At 40.3% G+C, this 20,093-nt stretch overlaps 1 protein-coding gene across 4 annotated transcripts in view; it reads left to right on the top strand.

Annotated features, from left to right (window-relative positions):
- The first annotated feature begins 4,517 nt into the window (after positions 1 to 4,517).
- Positions 4,518 to 20,093, top strand: part of CUL5 (cullin 5) — a 32,938-nt gene continuing 17,362 nt past the window's right edge. For 2 of the 4 annotated variants that reach the window (XR_012622122.1, XM_074816130.1), the window contains exons 1-7: positions 4,518 to 4,853; positions 11,786 to 11,895; positions 14,131 to 14,230; positions 15,596 to 15,772; positions 17,706 to 17,847; positions 18,902 to 19,047; positions 19,124 to 19,204. Coding sequence is in view for 3 of the 4 variants with exons in the window: in XM_074816130.1 (XP_074672231.1) it covers positions 4,830 to 4,853; positions 11,786 to 11,895; positions 14,131 to 14,230; positions 15,596 to 15,772; positions 17,706 to 17,847; positions 18,902 to 19,047; positions 19,124 to 19,204 (780 nt within the window). In the remaining variant the exon portion in view is untranslated. Of the gene's footprint in view, positions 4,854 to 10,341; positions 11,353 to 11,533; positions 11,610 to 11,785; positions 11,896 to 14,130; positions 14,231 to 15,595; positions 15,773 to 17,705; positions 17,848 to 18,901; positions 19,048 to 19,123; positions 19,205 to 20,093 lie in introns of those variants that run through there. The other 2 variants (XM_074816132.1, XM_074816131.1) reach the window with 2 other exon arrangements.

Below are 20,093 nucleotides of genomic sequence, written 5' to 3'. Positions count from 1 at the left end.
AGGATGTCGTCTACGTACTGGAGCAATTTCCCTTCTTCAGGTGGAGTCGGGGCTTCCCACAGCTCAAGGTCTTTTGCCAGTTGGTTGCCAAATATAGTGGGGCTGTTTTTAAATCCTTGCGGCAACACCGTCCGAGTTAATTGAGTTTTACGTCCACTCTTAGGATTTTCCTATTCAAATGCAAATATTTTCTGACTGGCTTCGTGGAGAGAGAGGCAAAAGGAAGCATCCTTGAGGTCTAGAACGGTAAACCAGGTTAGTTCAGGAGTTAACTTTGTTAGCAACGTGTATGGGTTTGCCACCACTGGGTGGAGATCTTCTGTTATTTTGTTTATTGCTCTTAGGTCCTGAACTATTCTATACGACCCATCAGGTTTCCGGACAGGTAATATGGGAGTATTAAAATTAGATTCGCATTCCTTTAATAATCCCATATGTAAAAACCTTTCAATAACTGGCCGGATCCCCTCCTGATCTTCCTTTTTCAAGGGGTATTGTTTAACTCTTACCGGTTGTTGTCCTTCTTTAAGGTTTACCTCCACAGGTGGAGCATTTTTCGCCCTCCCAGGCGTGTCAGTGGCCCACACTCCAGGATACACTTGACTGATAATTCCTTCGCTAATTTCTCCTTCCGTGGGGACACTGGTTAGAGATAAGCTCATGATTTGTATAAGTTCTTGGTTGTTTACCTCCAGAGTAATCTCTCCCTTATTGAAGCTGATGGATGCTCCCAACTGTTCTAATAAGTCTCTCCCCAGTAGCGCTTTTGGGGAGTTAGGCATATACAAAAACTTGTGTATGCCTAACTGTTTTCCTAATTTGTATTTTAAAGGCTTGCAGAAGTACACCTTTTCACTTTGGCCAGTGGCTCCCACCACCGTGATATAATCTTCCTCTAAGGGCATTAGATCCATGTTTAAGACTGAATATGTTGCTCCAGTGTCTACCAAAAATTCCACTTCCTTTTGTTCCGTCCCTAGCTTAATTGTAACCAGCGGATCCGCTAGGGTAGATTCCCCGGGTCCCCGTCATTGTTCTTCTAGATTGGCTAACGTATGCCGCTTTCGGTGGTTTCCATTTCCTGCCCTCCCTTTGTTTCTCCATCTCTCTGGACATTCAATTTTCCAGTGCCCAAACTCCCTGCATATGGCACATTGATTTCTTTTAAGTGTAGGTCGTCCCAATTTCTTTTGTTCCCCCTCTTTAATTACTGCTAGAATCTTCTTGTGCCCTCTCTTGTAAACATCTTCCCTATTTCGAAACACTTCCCAAGCTTCCTCTAATAGTGTCTCTAGGTTCCTTCCCCCAGGAAGTGGTAGCTTTTGAAGTTTTCTCCTGATATCCCCTGTGGCCTGTCTGAGAAACAGAGAAACTAGATGTTGTATTCCCGTTTCTGAGCTTGGATCTAGAGGGGTATTGCGGCGCATTGTATCTCTCAGCCGATCCAGGAACTCTGATGGAGACTCGGATGGACCCTGTTTGATCTCATACAGTGCTGACCAGTTTATGGTCTTTGGGATTGCCCTCTCCATTCCTATTGCAATCCACTCACGATAACCTTGTAGCCTTTCTATATGTGCAGATCGGTTAGGATCCCAATTTGGGTTATCGTGCAGAGGGAGAAATTCTTTATAATCTCCCCCAATAGCTCTATAATGATCTTCAGCCAAATTTTGTGCTGTTTTCAAAACCAGCTGCCTCTCTGTCTCAGTCAGATAATCTAATAGCAGCTGAATATCTTCCCAATCGGGATTGTGTTGTTTTATGATAAATCGGAAATGTCTAGTTACGTTTTCAGGGTCCTTCCGGTAATCTTTAGCTTTCTTTTCCCATATTTCCAAATCAGGGGTGGAAAATGGTACTTTTATTAGTACCGTGCCACCTTGAGGTCCCACCGCCTGTCTGAGGGGTGCTTGAAGCACCTCAGGGGCTCTTCCCCGTGTCCGGGACGCAATTGGGCTGTCTGGAGAGATGGACTGTTCCTCTGAATCTATATCCAGCTCCCGGGGCTGCTCCTGCTCCTGCGGCTGGGGAGGGGTTCTGAGTAAGTCGTCTTCTAAGCTCTGTTCTCTCGCCCTTCTGGTTTTGTCCCCTCTTGTGCACCTCTGCCCAATGCTGCATGATGAGCAGCACCGCTTCAATTTCCCTTTCATTTCCCCTTTATAATCTTTTTCTAAGGTGAGCACCAAAGGGTCTTGTGGCGGTATTAATCCACAGTCCCTCTGCCACTCTGGGTGGTTCCGGAGGGTAAAGAACATGTCTGCATAAGACACCTCGTCCCACTTTCCCTCCCTCCTTAGGAATAACATTAATTGGAGCAATGTATGATAGTCTAAAGTCCCATTCAGTGGCCATTTAGCTTCCTCTTCTAGTTTATAAAGTGGCCACCATTGGTTGCAATATTTAATCATAATTTTCTTGTTTTCCGTGCCTCCCCTCCCCGCTATATCTTTCCAATGTGTAAGTATGCAATCTAGCGGGCTTTTCTTTATAACTTTTCCCTGCTGGTTCCCCATTATTACTGTCCAAAAATCACAAATTCAGCACTTTACACAGTACTATTTACGTTAGCTATCAACGCACTTTGTTAATACCTCCTACACCAATAATCACTCTTAAACCTCTACAAAATCTGCAGATCTGTGGATGCATTTACATTAGATACAATTTGTCACACGCTTCGCAGCGGTGCTGCGTCTCACTCGCACCCTGCAGGCATGCAGGCACACAGACACACAGACACACAGATGCTAGTCTCACTCACACCCTGCCTGCTTGAGTCACAGATACGCAGACAAACAAAGCGCAGAGCACAGCTCCACCGATACACAGATACTACACAGACACTTAAAGGGCCCACCACACTTTTCACTCACACTATAAAATACAGTTCAAACAACCACCAAATCCGTTTGCAGAATGTCTCATAAACCGTTAACCATTTGCCATAAAGTCAGGATCTGGAATATTCAATAAACTCCACAAGTTTTAACAAGCAAACTGCGAGGTCCGAGCCCTGAGGCGGTCAATGACGCTCCCATAAACCCCGATACCCACTTATTTAGTTGGTCGAGGTGGTCAAATGATCCCCGGATTCCCTCTCACTCAGTTTGCAAAACCCCAAAAAAATGAGTACCCCCTTCTTGGGACTAAGCTGTGCGCCAGACGTCTCTGCGCGTCTTACCAGCAGCCCGTTACCCTTTAAACATACCTTGGTCCGCGAATTAGATGGTTCTTGTCTACTCCCGCCGTGGACAGCCGGGAGCGGAGCTCCTCCGAGAAGGGCTCGGGGTGCGCACCTAGGAAGTCCACTCTTCAGCGGTCCCGGCAGCCGAGTAGAGAGAGTCCCATCTGGGGTGCCAAAATGACTTGCGGAGAAAAGAACTCTACAACTTTGTAGTTGTAAAGCAGGTATGTTTATTCAGCGCTGGGCGCACGGGGGATCGCTCCACCTCAGGCGTGCGCGCCTTCCCGTGGCTTTTGTCTTTGCTTATATGGTACAAAGTAATGTTTATTCATAAAACGCCTATACATATCTATGATCTATCCCCGCTCCGTATGATAATTAGGTCTCCTCCTCCTGCGCATGCGTCCTGGGTTCCTCAGGTCCTGGGCAGTGGTCTTAAATTCCTGGGCAGGGGTCGTATAGATGAAGTATCTCCTCTTCCTCACCAATGAACTTTTTACCTCGCCGTCCTGCGCAGCCTCAGTTGTTCTCTGCTCCTTATCCAAACTCCCAGGTCAGTTTGTACCGGAATTTGGGAGATTTATCACTGACACATCCCCCCTCAAATGCCTCCTCAAGGACTAGAGGAAGTCTCTGCTCGGACCCAAAAGATAGTAACCTAGCAACATCATCAGCACCTGGTGCTTCTCAGTGTGGAGCCCCCCTTATCTTTGCCCAAGTCCTTCTTTCTTATGTCCTCTAACTACAGTAGTGTACATTCCCCCTATCAGCCAAGCGGTGCTTTCCTCCATGAGGCACGCGGGAGGCCGGTTGGAGAGGCCGGTGTGGCATCACCCGTGGCCTCGCAGGGACAGCAAGCTGGGGTGGAGGCCCACGCTCGCCAACCTCCACCGAGTAAGAAATAAATTTATTTCTCTGCTTATAAACCACATTGTTCAGCCACGTTGCATTTGGTCGTCCGTTTATGTGGCTCCGCTTCAGCGGGGTTTGCCCAGGAGAAGGCGTGGGGGGAGCGGAAAGGTGCGGGAGGGGGTTTGGCCGGGGAGTGTCGCTGAGGCGGGGGTGGCCGCGGGGCCCCGAGGGAGAGCAGCTGCCTCGCCGCGCGCTGCCCGGCCGCTGGCCCCTCTCGACCGGTCCCCAGGGCCCGTGGGGGCCAAGGGCTCCCCGCGGCGGGGCGGGGCGCGGCGGGGCGGGACGGGGCGGGGCGGTGCTTGCACCACGCGGCGCAGCGGCGGGCCGCCAGGGGGCGCTGCCGGCGGAGCCCGCAGCTCGAGCGGCCGCGCTTGGCGGCGGGGCCGGCTCCTGGGCGCCGCATCATGTGGGCCGGCCCCTTCCATGGAGCCGGGGCTGCTGCCGAGCGCCTCCTGGGCGGACGCCGCCATGAGGCTCTGAGGGGCGGCTGCGTGCGGAGGACCCAGCCGGTCGCGCTGCGGAGCGCCCCGAGCCTGGCGCCGGCCTCGCCCCCGGGCAGGGGAGCCCAGCGCTGCGGCCGCTGCTACTGCCGCCGCCGCGGGTCCGGCCGGGCGTGCGGGCGGCCCGAGGCCATGTAAAGCGGCAGCGGCCGGGGGCAGCCGAGCCGAGCTCGGGGAGAGGAGCCGCTGCCGCCGCCGCCGCCGGCCGGGGAGGCCCCGCGGGGGGGATCATGGCGACGTCTAATCTCTTAAAGGTGAGAGCGGGGCCTGGCCGGGCCCGGCGGGAGGCGGCGGCGGCCGGGGCTGCCCCGCTGCCGGCTGGGCCTTGCGGGTGGCTGGGGCGGCCGGGCCGGGCCGGGCGGCTGGCGGGGACAGGCCGCGGGCGCCGCTCCCCGAAGTTGCCGATGTGTAGGCGCGGGGGGGCCGGCGGCCCTGCCTCCCTCCCTGCCTCCCTCCCTCAGGTGAAGGGCCTTGGCGCCGCGCCCGCGCTCGGTGCGGGACCGCTGGCCTCGGCCCGGCCCGGCCGGTGGCCCCTGGGCTGCCAGCGCCGCCCTCCCCCCCGGCTCTCCCTTCCCAAACACGCGTCGTTGGGAAACTGCGTTGCGTCGTGCTGTTAGACAGGGCACGGTGTCGTCCCTTTGTTTATTTAAGAAGACCTAGGTGTACGGAAAATGAGTTTTAAGTTAATCAAAGAGTTGAAAAAGGTCTTTGCCGTGGGCAGGTGTCGTTACTTGAGTTGCCACCGTATTCCAGCTTTTTTGTTAAGCTCAGTTTTTCTGCAAAGAAGAACTCCTGGAGGCCTTTCGCTTAGGTTAAGCAGCTTTGCTTTTGTAGTCAGATGTTTTCAAGCACTTTCCCGGCGTTTGATGGCAGATGTCAGTCACCCCAAGCTGCTGCGGATTTGAACAGAAGTTTTCAGTATGACAGTCCAGTATTCGAGCTCAGGACTGCCTGTCCTGATATTTGTGGCATGTCTGGAGAAGGACTGTCTGTGGCCTTTGAGGCCATGCCAGCGCATGGAGGACAGGCCTACTTTAAACAACTGTTACTAATGCTTCCAGTCAGTGTTTCTAGAATATCAGTTGATGTGGTGAACATCTAGTTCGGGTGAAAAGCCTTGGGAAGGTTGTCTGCTTTATCAGCAATTTAAAATATACATAAATATAGAAGTGTATGTGTGTTCAGCACTGTGTTATAGTTAAATGGGGTTCTGAAGAAGTGCCACTTACATTTTAGTGATCTGACCTATTTTGGATGCATAGATTTGCCTGAAATGGCTGGTTGTATTACTCTGAGACACTCAGTTTGAAGAAATGAGAAATAATTGATAGCCTTGTTTCTTCCTGGTATCCAAAAAAAAGGTTTTAGTATTAAAAAGATTTTTTTTAAAAAATCTTTCTTGAAGTATAATTGAAATGAATTTTAATTCATGTCTCTGTATTTTTTTTATGCCAAAGTGGGTAGTTAGATTTTTTTTAGCAGATAAGACTTAAATAAAAATCTAAAATTGAAGAATCCAAGAACACTGGTAACAAAAATAATATCCCATAAGAAGAAATGTGCTTTTTGTGGAAGAGCGTGGTTTTAGAGCAGGGCCCAGACAGTTTTACCTTCTTGTTAATGTTGTAGTCCATCTCTTTGCTGTATGTTTAAGGATCTCTGGAAGGACTGATGCGTACTTTGACAAGACATGTTGTTGTATAGTAGAAAAAAGAAACGTAGGCCTATGAGATTTGTCAGCATTCCATTTCAGCTGTTTTGAAAGAATAATAGGTGTACAGTAAGTGAAAATAGAGTCAAAGGCCTTGATTCTGCAAGATGACTCTTACTGAACTGAAGCCTTTGTGTTGACTAGTTATGTTTTTGCAACTGTCCTTTGAATCATTAATATTTTACATTGACAACAAGATATATATGCACAGTGTGTTTTAGGAAAAATACTACAGAGACACCTGTTCTAAAATAGGCCTTTCTGGTCACTTGGAGTGTTTTTAAGCACTACAACTTACTAATTAGTGAGTTTTCTAAAGACAGTAAAGTGTGAGTCTGGCATTACAAAGGAAAAGATTATACAGTGATTTGACTTGGTTTATAATGACACAATAAACCAATGCAAGAATTGGAACTAGATAAGGTCTTTTGTTCCCCGATTCTGCTCATCAGAGTGCTCTCACAGAAGCAAACTTGATTCCAGGTTAGTGTTGATTGGCAGTGCCTCATGCTGTTTGAGGCTGTAAAAGGTACTTCTGCTTTAATGTTTAGGGAGAAAAACCCAGTGTCTCAGCACAGTAAAAAACCCTGGGTAAGAAAGGAGAGGTGTAAAATTCTGTAAGGTTTTTCCATATCTTTTCTAAATAAGCCTGCATAATCAAATGTAAGTTTGGTTTAGACAGGTCTTGTTTTTGCTAGGATAAACAGGAACTAAGCGTTTTCTCTGGTTTTCCCCCATCATTGTTCAGCTTTCTACGTAGTTGAGAAAATGAAGTGAAATATTTTTTTCTTATTCTAGGAATGGATACTAGCTGAATCCAAATCTGACTGGCTGTCATGATTTTAAAGGGCATCATTTAAACTCCCGTAGCACATAATTTTCCTAATTGTAAATTATTTTTTTTAGTGAGAAGCATAATCTCAGAGAGCCTTCTTTAAACGCGAAATTAGAATGACCAATCATGTGTTGAATCCTGGTGAGATACAACAAATTGTAGTGTGATGAAAATACTGAAGTACCTCATAGGAGCTAGCCATTACATGGTAAGCTAGCACGTACCCTACCTGTAGGAGAGCTGCTCTCCCACACTGAGACCGTGGCTTTCCTGTAGGTGACTGAACCATTACTAGGTGAGTTCCCTAGAGTTTTTTTCTCTCAACGTATATGTGACTCTGGCACTTTTAAAGTAGGGTGCTTTATTTCAGGGGCTGTGTTGGACTTGCAGCCTGCTCCCTTTGCAGTGACAGGATAGTCTAAACCGATTCACTCACGTGATGTGAAGATATGTGAGGGTTTCTCCAGGTTCTGGAACAGAAGGCACCTCAGCTTACTGCAGCACAAAGGAAACCTGGAGTTGTATTCATGCTAGCAGATCTTGATGCTTCTGTAGAGCTTTAATGGAGCTGTCAGCAAATGCAAGAGTCTGTCCTTGCAAGATGAACTGCAGCTTGAGCCTGGTGTTAGGAGGGAAGAAGCAAAGAAAGCAGCTGATTTTCCATAGACTTAAGTGAAATGAGAAACACTGTTTACCTTTGCACTGGTTTCAACTTTTTTTTTTTTTATCTCATGCCTCTGCCACTGACAACTGGAAACATATCTGAAGTTTTTGGATTCTTCAACTTAAAGTACATATTTCCAGATCTGTATTTAAGTTTGTCTGTTTCTTCCTGGCTATTTCCAATTAGGATATCCTTAAGAATATCTAGAATGTTGAACACTAGTTAGTAACATAGCAAAGCTTTCCCTGTGGCTACTTTTTTGCTTTGTGTAGTAACTTTGCTACAATCGTTACACTGATTTTTAGAGCTGCTGGTAGCAGAGATTAATCAGAGACATGAATTTTAAAAATTTCAAAAATAAGTAAACCCAAGTTCCTGAAAGTTTTCATTTGGAGTGAAACTTCGGAGTAGAGCTCATAAGTTTTCTGGAAGAGGTAAAAAGCCTGTTCTGCAATTCTGGAGAAATGCAATTCAGTCCTTTGCTGAAAACAGCTATAGATAAAAAAATGAGTGCTCTATCTTTGTGATTAAGATTAGTTTCACCGTAAAACACAGTGCTTATTTTAGTCTAGGACCTTGTATTTCCTACTTCTTGCCTCTCTGAACTAGCCTTAATATATATATGAAAATGGTGAAGTAGTAAAGGTGAGGATGTTACTCATATGTAGATGAGATGTACAATAAGATGTAGAGGATATTGCTTTTTTACAGTACTGGTTAGAGAAGCTGGCGGAGATGAGGGCTGAATTTGTATGTGGCCTGAAATATACAGAGTACACAATAAAGCAAGCTGAACGTCCAAATAGACATGTCAAGGTTCTGAGGGACAGTAGCATAGAGGTTTTGTTATATTGCCTTGCCTTTTTATATTCCACGTTTATTTAGGCTCTTACACTCCGTTCCCACTTCTGCTGCACTTCTCTTAAACTTGCTTACAGTTAAGGAGAGGAATTTTGTGTTATACCCAGATCAGGAAGACTGGTTAGTGGAACAATTCCACTTGCATCATTGTACTAATTCTACATAATATCTACCAACATAGTCTGGGAGGTTTTTTTACCTGTTGTCCTAAAATACTGTGTTTAGGTGCTTATGCATAGAAGTGAAGAACAGGAAAAAGTAAGTTTGAAGAGTAAAGTTGTATATATTTTAATATAGTGTGTGAAGTAGTATATCTTTCAAGTGAAGTTTAGTGTTAAAATGGAACTGTAAATCTCTGTGAGCAATTTTAGTGAAGTGACTTTTGAAACATGAAATATATCATAAGTGGAGTTATTTTTCAAAGCCTTGAATTTTAAACAGCTGGGATGGTTACTTAGCCAGGGTGTGGGTATCAATTGTAATCCATGTTTTCAGAGAAGATTTGATAAGTGGAGTAATTTTATTTTGTCAAAGACATGACTTACCTTCCTGCTTACCTTCCCTTGGGAATGGTGGTTTGAGGCAACAAGCTAAGAAAAGTTACCCAGGAAATGTGGCTCAGAAATTGCATAGGTTTGTGGGTGGCTCAACAAAGTGGGAAATGGGTTCCTCATGTTGTCTGAGTCACTGGTGTATGTGTGACTTTGGTAACAACTAAGAATTACCACTGTTTGATCTCCTTTTCTATAAAATTTGTTTTTCTCGTGCACTAATATGGGTAGAATTAATGAATGTGAATGATGCACAGTAGGTGGTATTATGCACCCTTTCTTGTAATTTCAGTACAAGAGCATAAGATTAATGGTCATAGAAGTCTGAATCTACCTATAAGATGTTGAATTGTTTATTGAAATTAAAGAATAGTTTAGTTGAGTGGGATTTTTAATCTATTAATTTTATTTCCTCTTCTACTTAATTTAGGAATAAAGGAGGAGGTGTTAGAAAAAAACACAGCCATTTTACTCCCATGTATAGCAAAGTTCTAAACTTCCATAATAACATTTTCTGCTAAGCTTTCTTTGGCAAATTCCTTTTAAGCAGGTACATGTTTGTTACAAATGGACGTGCAGTTTTTACAACTGAAATGGAGTTTTATGTGTGCTTTTTAGCATGAACTAAGTAATCACAATCTAAATCATACAAACACTAGTGTTTGCAATTCCCCCCCTGCCATGTTTTACAGTTAAATTAGTTTTATTTGCACAGATAGAGCATTCAGTTTTTATCTTCAGCTGTTTTTAGCAAAGGGCTGAATTGCACGTCTGCAGAATTGCAGAACAGGCTTTTTACCTCTTCCAGAAAACCTACGAGCTCTACTCTGAAGTTTCACTCCAAAGGAAAATGTTAAGGGAGTTAGGTTTATAATTTTATACTGCCATTTCTGGAACTTCTAATTGTTCAGCAGCTGGTCTTTCAAGTTCATTATCCCGCAAAGAGGGACTGGGAACAAAAATATCTGGAATTAGAAACGAATTGTTTTCACAGGTTTAGGAAAGATTAGAGCATCTCATCAAAGTTTAGGGAATAGTTGTAAAGCTAGCTCTATGTAGGGGAAGCATGTAGTTGATGATTTTTCAGAGATGATGCATTTAAATTTTTTTTTTTTTACAGTGGAAGAGAACAGGTGAAGCTGTCTTTCTGAATTGGAAAACAACTTCTCTTCCTATTTTTTTTAATGCTGAAAAAAATTCTAAACTTCATTGGACAGGAGATGCTTCCATGAGACCCATATTCAGTACCTACTGCAGTGGTTTGATAAAGCTGTGAGGCCTCCAAGTGCTGTTGCTGTAAAAATAGTTAATGTAATGCCTGTTGCATCTTTATAACTTGGAGATGAGATGTCTTTGCACTTACTTAAGAGCAGCAGGGGATATTGTTTCCAAACTGTGCTTATTCTGAATACTAAATAACAGATTTAATTGTAAATTTCCATGTAGAAATTAATCAGAAGGAGATGGTTGAGAGGATGTGGTGTGCTGCTTGTGCTTGTTTATCTGGAGAGATTTTAGTGGCAGAACAGTGCACTTGTCAGAATTTCAAGTAGTTAGATTGTATTATTTGCTATATTTGAAGCGAATTGTGTCAAATGTAGTATTACTAGCCAAGACAATGATCTGTTCGAAAGTAAGCAGTGCATTGGGACATAACACTGCAGATAACTCAACCAGTAGTCTTTTTGCCACAGAACTCTCAATCAACGTTAATTTTAATTGCAGGTTTTTGTTTTTAAAACACGGAACTATAACCAAACAGGAATGCAACGTATCCAATAGAACTGTTGTTTTTCTCTTAAAGTTCTGTTTGGTTTTTTTAGTAATGGAAGTCAGCCTGTATACTACAGTGAGATTTTTTTTCAAACTAATCAGAGTGATATGGGAGCACTTTGTTTCTTTAGCTTTCCTCTTAATTTGTATTGCAAGTTTGAAAAAAGTTCACCTCGGATTAGATTTTTCAGCACAGTGTAAATCATTTTCATCTGCACCAACTGTAGTCTTGGCTGTCAAACTGCCTATGGCCAGTTAACCCACAGGAAGGGAGTCGGTGATACAACAGCTCCTACATTACTCTGCTTCCTTCCTCCCTCTTTGCTGCTGATGCCAAGTGCACAGTGGAGAAAAAAAGGTACGTGGCAGCATCACACAGGTACTACTCCTGGTTCCAGTCTGCCATTTTGGTAGCGGTAATTTATTCAAGATGGGTTTGCAACTCTGCCTCATGACTTTCCTTGCATGTATCTGGGCTGGGGCAACAAAGCGGACCAAGTATCATTTATGTTGTCCGTGTATAACTCCGTTAACAGGTGAAGAACACTTGCTAGAACTTGTAGCTGACGCAGTGAATAAAGGAAGAAGTTGGCAATCTACTTCTCTAAGAAACAAGTAATAGCTCTGTCGTTTTTTAAAAGAATGCTTACTGTGGTGTTGTAGCTCAAATGATAGCTTATAAGAGACACCTCTGAGAAGGTGGTATTTTTACATTAACCATAGAAACTGCAATCATTAAAGAGAACTTTAAGAAATGGTTTTATTAACAATAATTTTTTTGTTCCTTTTAGAATAAAGGTTCACTTCAGTTTGAAGACAAATGGGATTTCATGCGCCCTATCGTTCTGAAACTTCTTCGTCAGGAGTCTGTCACAAAACAGCAATGGTTTGATCTGTTTTCGTAAGTAATTTTTTAATATCTTACATCCGTCTGCATAATGGGAATACAGTTACGGTGCTACTTCTGATACAGAAGTCACATATGACATGGACTGTGTGGGAACACACAGAACAACAATACCAGTTTTAAGTTTTATTAAGTGGTAGGTGCCTTCATCACTATAAATGTAAAAGTAGAGTTTTGCTGAGATTCAGGATGGAGAAAGAACAGCATAGCTTTTGACTTCAGCTGATCATAGTAAATAAGTTTTGCACCTGGCCACAAAACTTTTACTAGAATTAGAGAGAAAATGTTGTTTACTGCTTTGCAGTGAGTTCGTTTAAAGGCAGTTTGCTGAGTGTTACATTATTCTAGTTTGAATGCCTTCTAAAATAACTTAAGAATGCTACTGAAATAACGGGATATTGCAGTTTAACTGGTATAATTTGAATATTTTTATGCCCTAAGAATAATATATATAATATTTTTCAGACAGTGTTTACATTATTGTACTTTCTAAAAACCCTGCCATTTTCCTCCTTCCAAAAAGCCAGAAGTTGCTTCCTGTTAGGTGATGATTTTTTTCTTAAAATACAGCGTGTGACCTTTGCCAACATAATATGGAAGTGAGTTAAAACAAAGCATATCTAAATAATCTTTGTCTCAACATAGTTATTTTCCCTCAAATACAGTTGTAGCTTAATTCTGCAGTCTCTCCTTCTGCTTTTTAAAAACTGTCACAAAAATGTTTTTTATTTAAAAGCAGTCTTGTTACAGTCTGTATCTTTATTGCTCTTTTTTATGAGGATGGTGCAGTGATTCTTTTTACACCCATCTTACTGCACCTGTCACACTTTTCTGCCAACCAAAAGGAAAGGTAGTTTATCATGTAATGAGTTTTAATAACTTATGATGTCATGGTTATAGTAGTTGCCAGAAGCATGGTATAATTAAGACACAAATTCTGTTCTGAGTCATTGCTTTCATTTTTAATAACTAGTTCAGTAATTCTGCACTGATATTGAAATTTTCTGTTTATTATTTTTCTTGTAGCTGAATTATTGACTAAAACTTAAGTAACTTTATGACTAAATTAAGGATGTTGAGGGAAAGGATCCTGCTCTTCTAGGTTCATATTTTTGCTCTACCTGCCCTTTGAGTGTAATTATCCAGTATTGCTTTTTTCACTGCTGCCAGGAAACAGTGGCCTTTTAAATACAGTAACACCTTTTCTGCATGTGAAAGTTGCCGTAAGCTTCACAAGTTAGGCAGACCTCTGTAAATCCTGGGCCAGCATCTTTGATCTGTGTCAGAGGAACTTTTTACTTTGCAAGTTTTGGCTTTTCAGTTAAACTAAAAAAGATGCTTTTGTATTGAAATAACTGTATTGGTTTAATAGGAACAAAGTCATACCTTTAGATTATATAGTTGCTTTCCTGCAAAGATGTGGCCTTGTTGAAAAGAGGAAGAAGAACCAGAGGAGGGTAATGAGTCAGAAAAAGGCTTGCTAGGCCACATTATATATGATGTATGGTGGGAGTGTAACTTGCTTTATCTAGTCTATAGTATGGAAAGAAAATAGGAATTAAGTTACACTTGCTGGGCTGTCAGGAAAAACAGGAATTTATTTGAATGTTGATTAAAACTCATTAATAGAATTTTGCTTTGCGATGCGGTATGCTACCACTGTCATGAAATGTTTAAGTCATCTTACTAAACTAATTAAAATGTATTTTAAATTACCTGATGCACTTGAGCTCAGATTTCCCACAAGGAAGGTCTGTTTCCTTTGTAGCACAAGGATGTTGTTGTGCTTGGGTTTGTGAAACTCTTGAGTGAAGGCTGCATGTTAGTGAGAGTATTTTAGAATAACATGGGCTGCATAGTAATGCTTCTGTTGGCAAGTGATATCTGTCTTTGCTAAAGAAAAGCTTTAAAAATTGTCCTTAATGCCATAAGGATTATTGAATAGATACAGAAAGCAGAATTGGCTTCTACATCTCCTTCTTGACCATAGCCTTTTCCTAGATAGGTTGCTGTTACTTGCATCCAAGACTTTCTTACAGCTTCAGTCTCTTCTCCAAACATGTTTTCTTGTATCTGTCCCTGGGTTCTAACCATGTATTGTTTGACAGTGATAGATAAAAAGTATATTAATTTCTTAGATGTACTTAAATTATGACTGTTTAAGCCTCATACATTACACCATTAAACTTTGAGTAGCTGTTACTAAAAGCTGGATAAATTGTTTTCTAGAGATGTACATGCAGTTTGCTTGTGGGATGATAAAGGTCCAGCAAAAATCCATCAGGCTCTGAAGGAAGACATCCTTGATTTTATTAAACAGGCACAAGCAGTAAGTTCTTAATGTTTGATAACTTCTATTCGTACTGTTAGAAGAACAACCAAGTATTTCTGACTTTCATCGGATCTAAATGCATTGCTTTTTTTGTGTCAAATTCTGTGATGTTCTGGAGATCATAATTGCCATGCGAAGTTCTGTTGACAGAAAGTAGCCTTGAGCATTTGCCTTGGCTCATTGTTTTCTTACAGTCCTGAAACTGGGGTGGGCAATGATTTTTGTGTTATATTAAAAAAAACCCAAAACACAGCATTATTTTTGTTTATCCAGCAGAACTTACGGAATCTTCTTCCACTTAAACTTCTTGAGGCAAAATTTTCTATAAGAAAAAATGTCTGGGAGAAAAAAAATTGTTTCTCTAGCTTCAGTGCTATGCTGATGCATTCATGAATGGCTTTAAAATAAGCCGTATGTATGGCGTACTAGAAATATCCATCCTATCGACTTGGCAAGCTTAGCTGTACAGTTTTGTGGCCTTCCCCCCAAACGATTGAAATCATCAATAGCTTCAAAGGAAATTTTTGCATTTGTAAAATGTACAGCAAAAGATGTTTTCTGTAATAAGGGATTTAAAAGACAGGGTGGTTGTGGGATTAAAAAAAAAAATTAAAATCCCATAACTATGGTCTGGAAAGAAAGTCTATAAAATGTTTCTTTAGTGAAGAGATTTACACCACTGAGGCTTTGCCTAAAGGAAAATAGTTTTTTATATAGGTCTTTGTATAACCAGACATATAAATATTGGTTTTTAAGTTCCATCAGCTTGCTTCTTTACATGCATAAGAGCTTTGCTGAACTGAGGCCTTTGATATGGTCTGCACTGGCTGTTGTTTAAAGGGCATCTTTTTAGGCACTATGATAGCTATTGTACAATGTAGTTGTAGTTTCCAGGCATTAATAAAATATACGTGTTAACTAGCTGTCTGGGTCTAATGAAAGGTTAGTAGATGCCATTGAATTAAACTTTTCACTATATAGAATATATAAAATATAACATGGTCCTTACAGATTGATTTATTTTTAGACAGGGTTGTACCAGTACATGTGTCTGGACCAAAGGTTTTGATCTTTTTGACTTGCAGATAGCTTAAAAGGGAAAAAATGGTTCATTTGGAAAACTTAAACATTCTGAGTGCTTGTTTGCTGTTAACCTTTCTTTACCCTTTAGAAATATTCCATATGCTATGGGTTGATCACTACTTAACTAAATGGCACTTAAATATGTAGACTTTCTTACTGTGATATATCTGTATATTTGAATTTTATATGGGGAGTTATTTTCAGTGTAAGTGAAGTCAGTCTGTATTTTGTGCAGAAAATTGTTTATAAATTATGTCCTCTTCTCCCCTCCTCCTCCAGAGAGTGCTGAGTCATCAAGATGATACAGCTTTACTAAAAGCATATATAGTGGAGTGGCGCAAGTTTTTCACACAGTGTGATATTTTGCCCAAGCCATTTTGTCAATTAGAGATTACTTTAATGGGCAAGCAGGGCAGCAACAAGAAGTCTAATGTAGAAGACAGTATTGTTCGAAAGGTAAGTGACAGGTATTAAGAGTTTTGTTGCACCCTTCTGCCTACAGTAATAGTACAGAAGGGATTCTGTAACTGAAGATGAAATTGCACCAATTGTGTAATACGATGCATCACTTGACTTCAGTGTGAGGGTCAGAACAACCTTTTTTTTTTTTCCTCTCCATGATAATTTTACTCTTTCTTCAGTTTTGCTTTGGCTATTACCAGTTTTGTTCAGGTGATTAAAGCATTTCTTTGTTGGGCTTTGGGTTTGTTTGGTGTGTGTTGGTTGTTTGGCTTTTTTTTTTAATTATGACTTGAATCCTGGGGTCAGAGACAGTTGTAAATTCACCTGCTGCTTCTGTACTTGTGAGTAACAAGTGTACTTGTATATACAAGTGAGTAGTTTTCTTACTCCTAGTTTATTTCCCTAGGCCAAGATCTTAACTGGGGTACATCACTGCATTTTATAAATGACCAATTAAATACTGTCATCTCAAGTTAAATATGGCTATTGATCTCCTATTTTCACCTTTTTCCCCCAAACTGTTGGTCTTATCAGTGAAAAGCTTGGACATCTAGAATCTTGTGAATATGATATTTTTACTATTTCATATCAAACACGTAAAGAAAATCCCATGGACTCTCCCTTATGGAGAAGCTAAGAATAAAGGATGGTAAACTTAATTCTCTTGAAAGGATATCTGACTTTTATTAGGCGCTTGCTGTGTTAAAATTTAAAATTTAAAAAGCAAGAATGGAACAGGACCATCTAGTCTTTACTATTAACTTTGCCATACAACTGTGTCAAGTCATCCTAAGCTTGTCTTCAGTAAGCTTATTCACAGTCATGAGGTAAAGTTTGAACTGGTAAATTTTATGATTCTAACCTGCTTTTCACTGACAATTGGCATGTTTAAATTACATTCATAGCAGTTACTGTCAAGTTTGAAGATACTGTGAATTTGAACTTCCTTCTAAAGCAATGAAATGGCATGAGTTGGATAGAAAAAAAATATTAGTTTTTAAGCTTTGGCATAATTTCATTAGGTATTCAGTAGCATATAGAAAGAGCCAGATCCAGTGTCTAAGGGCAAAAAAAATTACCACAGTAACTTGAATTCTAAAGCAAATTAAGATTTTTAACAAACATGTAGCATGCTTTGAGTATTTACTCCTGAACAACTGGTGGAGCTTAGGTGGACGTAAGTATGGCCTGCTAGTGAGCTTTTTGTGTTGCTCGGCTGCAGCACGTTGGGTCTGGTGATCAGATGTAATTGAATACACTTGCAGCAGTGTCAGTAGCAATGACCAAAAACCAGTAAAAAAAAAAAAATCACACAATGGAATATGAAGGGACCCTTTGAGTGATGAGGATTTTGTTAGAAGCCTCCATAACTAATTTTAAAACTTTGCAGTGCTTAGATGAGGTTTGGAGGTTTTTAAAATTACATTGTGTTACTTGCATATTGAACTCTTATGTTAGATAAAGGCAATCCAGAACCATCAGTGTCTTTCTTTACATAACGGTGGTGTTAACTGAATTTTTGGGTTTGTTTAAGACTGAACCTGCTAAATAGTCAACTATATTTGGATGTTTGGCTCAAAGGTGCCCCCTGATATTGCAACTCCTGACACATTGCATTGCTGGAGAAGTTACTTGACTGATTACTGAGAACTGTAGAAATAATACAGAATTATGGAATTAATACATGAATCAAATACTGATGCCCCTAGCTGACCAGTTACATAAAGTAAGCTTAGAATGTAAGCTGAATATTAATTCTATAACAAGTTCAGAGCAAGATCAAGTTCTAAGGTAGTTGAACTGTATATAACCTGAAAATTACATTATAAATTGCTTGATTTCTGTTTCTGGTGTCTTGTTTATTTTGCACAAACTTAGGTCTGTGTGTACCTTTCTGACAGGATTTTTTTTTCTTCCTGATACACAGCTCATGCTAGATACGTGGAATGAATCCATATTTTCAAATATAAAAAATAGACTTCAGGACAGTGCAATGAAGCTAGTTCATGCTGAAAGACTGGGAGAAGCTTTTGACTCTCAGCTTGTTATTGGAGTTCGAGAATCATACGGTATGTCTTGCACAGACCGATCTCTGTTGCCTCCTCGTTTTAGTAAATGAATTTTCATCATACAAAGTTGACAGTTGTGGTGATAGGGTTGGAATGATTATCTCCACATTTTGTATTGATTTTTTTTTGTTGTTAATATGGAATACCAATTAAATTCTGTTTAAAATCTTTAACTTCTAAGTGATTTAGCTACATATCAGTTACTGCAAAATCAGTGTCTTCGAAGAGCAAACTACTTTTTGACCTTTTAGGGTTGCAGATATAACTTTGTGCTCCTTTTTGTACTGTTTCTGATTCTTCAGGCAGTTTGAAGAAGAAATGCTAAACAAGCTGCATCTAAGACTCTCAGTCTTTTTCTTCTTTGCAAAACAGATCTGTGTATCTGAAACTTCTATGATGTTTCACCATTGCCTACTGCTTCACAGCTTTGCAGCCTGTTGAATTAAACTTGTGGATAATACTCTCTTCGATGGCTTTATATATGTCCAATTCTATTTTGTTTTAAAGCATATTCCGTTTAAGGGCTTTATTTTTTTTATTTCTCTGTTAAGTTGAGAGGAATTTGGAAACTTTATTCCAAATAGTGCAAAGCACTGCAGTAAGCTCACTGTCTCCATTCTTGTAGAACAGAAAAAACCCAATGCAAAAAAAAAAAGTCTAAAATTAAGACATTGGGATTCTAAGAACAGTGTGTAAGAAAAACTGTTTGCTCAGGTGGAGTAGTTTTCACTTTACTGGGCATTATGCTGAGCTGCTTTTTTTTCTTTCCAATTTTGCAGTTTTATGTGTATTTCTGGTTACCATGTTTGAATGTATGAAATGCTGGAGATAAGTATGCAGTTCTTTCCAGTTCCCTATAGTTAATCTAAATGTTTTTGGAGCAAAGACTGGACAATTTTGGTTACCTTTAGGGATCAGAGTGCATTTATAGGATACTTCAAATTGTTCAATGCAACCTTTTAATATAAGACTCACTTTAATGAGAGAGATTTGCTTATTATTAGCCACATAAGTTTCCAAGACTTGAGAGTAAGTTTGGACTTTCTCTTTGCAGTTAACCTTTGTTCTAATCCTGAAGATAAACTTCAGATATATCGGGATAACTTTGAAAAGGCATATTTGGATTCAACAGAGAGATTTTATAGAACACAGGCTCCTTCTTATTTACAACAAAACGGTGTACAGAATTATATGAAATATGTAAGTAAAAATTCTGTTGTAACTTTGTTCTGAAAGTGTTAGTACTTAAAATGATTGCTGTTCTACTTTTGCACAGGCAGATGCTAAACTAAAAGAAGAAGAGAAAAGAGCACTACGATATTTAGAAACAAGGCGTGAATGTAACTCTGTAGAAGCAGTAAGTATAATGTGTAGAAAAATGGATGTATTTTATATTTATATAGTATTATTACATTGCAGTTTTAATTTGTGTGTTACATAATTATTTGGTAGCAGTAGATTGATATGAAACTGTTGATTTTATGTTTGTTAATCATCCATAACATTTATTTCCTGAAAAAAATCTGTATTACTTTCAAATATGGCAATTTACAATTTCTACAGATGCTTTGATAGTAAATGTAGATCATAAGTTCAGATTGAAGGGCAGGTTTTTATGCAGGTTGATTTTTATTCTTTCATTTAGAGTCAGGTATGTTTGAAAATAAGCTGGCCAATCTATTAGTAAAGAGTTTCTCAGTGCTTATTTAAAAACTGTTCTAGATTTCCTCTTAGGCTGAAATATGGCCATTTAATTATAAAGGATGTTTTTTCTTTTTTTACTTCCTCTTCTCCCCCCTGAGCAATCTTTTACATAGTTCAGATTCTGAAGGAAGATTTAACTGTAATAAATAGTTCATAATTGTCTGTGTTGAACTTAGTTTAGGAAACAGGTTATTTTAAACAAATACCCTTTAAATCTGATTTTTTTTTTTGCAGTGGATCATAATGAGTCATATGTCTTCTATTAAGCTGTAAATCATTAATTTTGCACAGCTATAAATTGTAACTCATTTAAAGAGGCTGACAAAAGAGAGGTGGTCCTGACATGTACAAGCAGTTTCTGTTCTAGATCTAGCCATAATACCTTGTTCAAGCCCACCAGCCTGGTCCAAATAGGGTATGCTGGAATGAGAACTATTCTTAGCTCTTGGATGTATACTTGGAAAATAAGTAGGGTAGTTGGTGTTCCAAAAGTGGTGGCTCCCTTGAGAGAAAAGAGGTGACAAATATTAAGCTCATTACTA

This window comes from Strix aluco, chromosome 2 (assembly GCF_031877795.1).
Source record: "Strix aluco isolate bStrAlu1 chromosome 2, bStrAlu1.hap1, whole genome shotgun sequence".
Lineage (NCBI taxonomy): Eukaryota > Metazoa > Chordata > Aves > Strigiformes > Strigidae > Strix > Strix aluco.
This window is presented reverse-complemented; position numbering and strand designations above follow the sequence as displayed.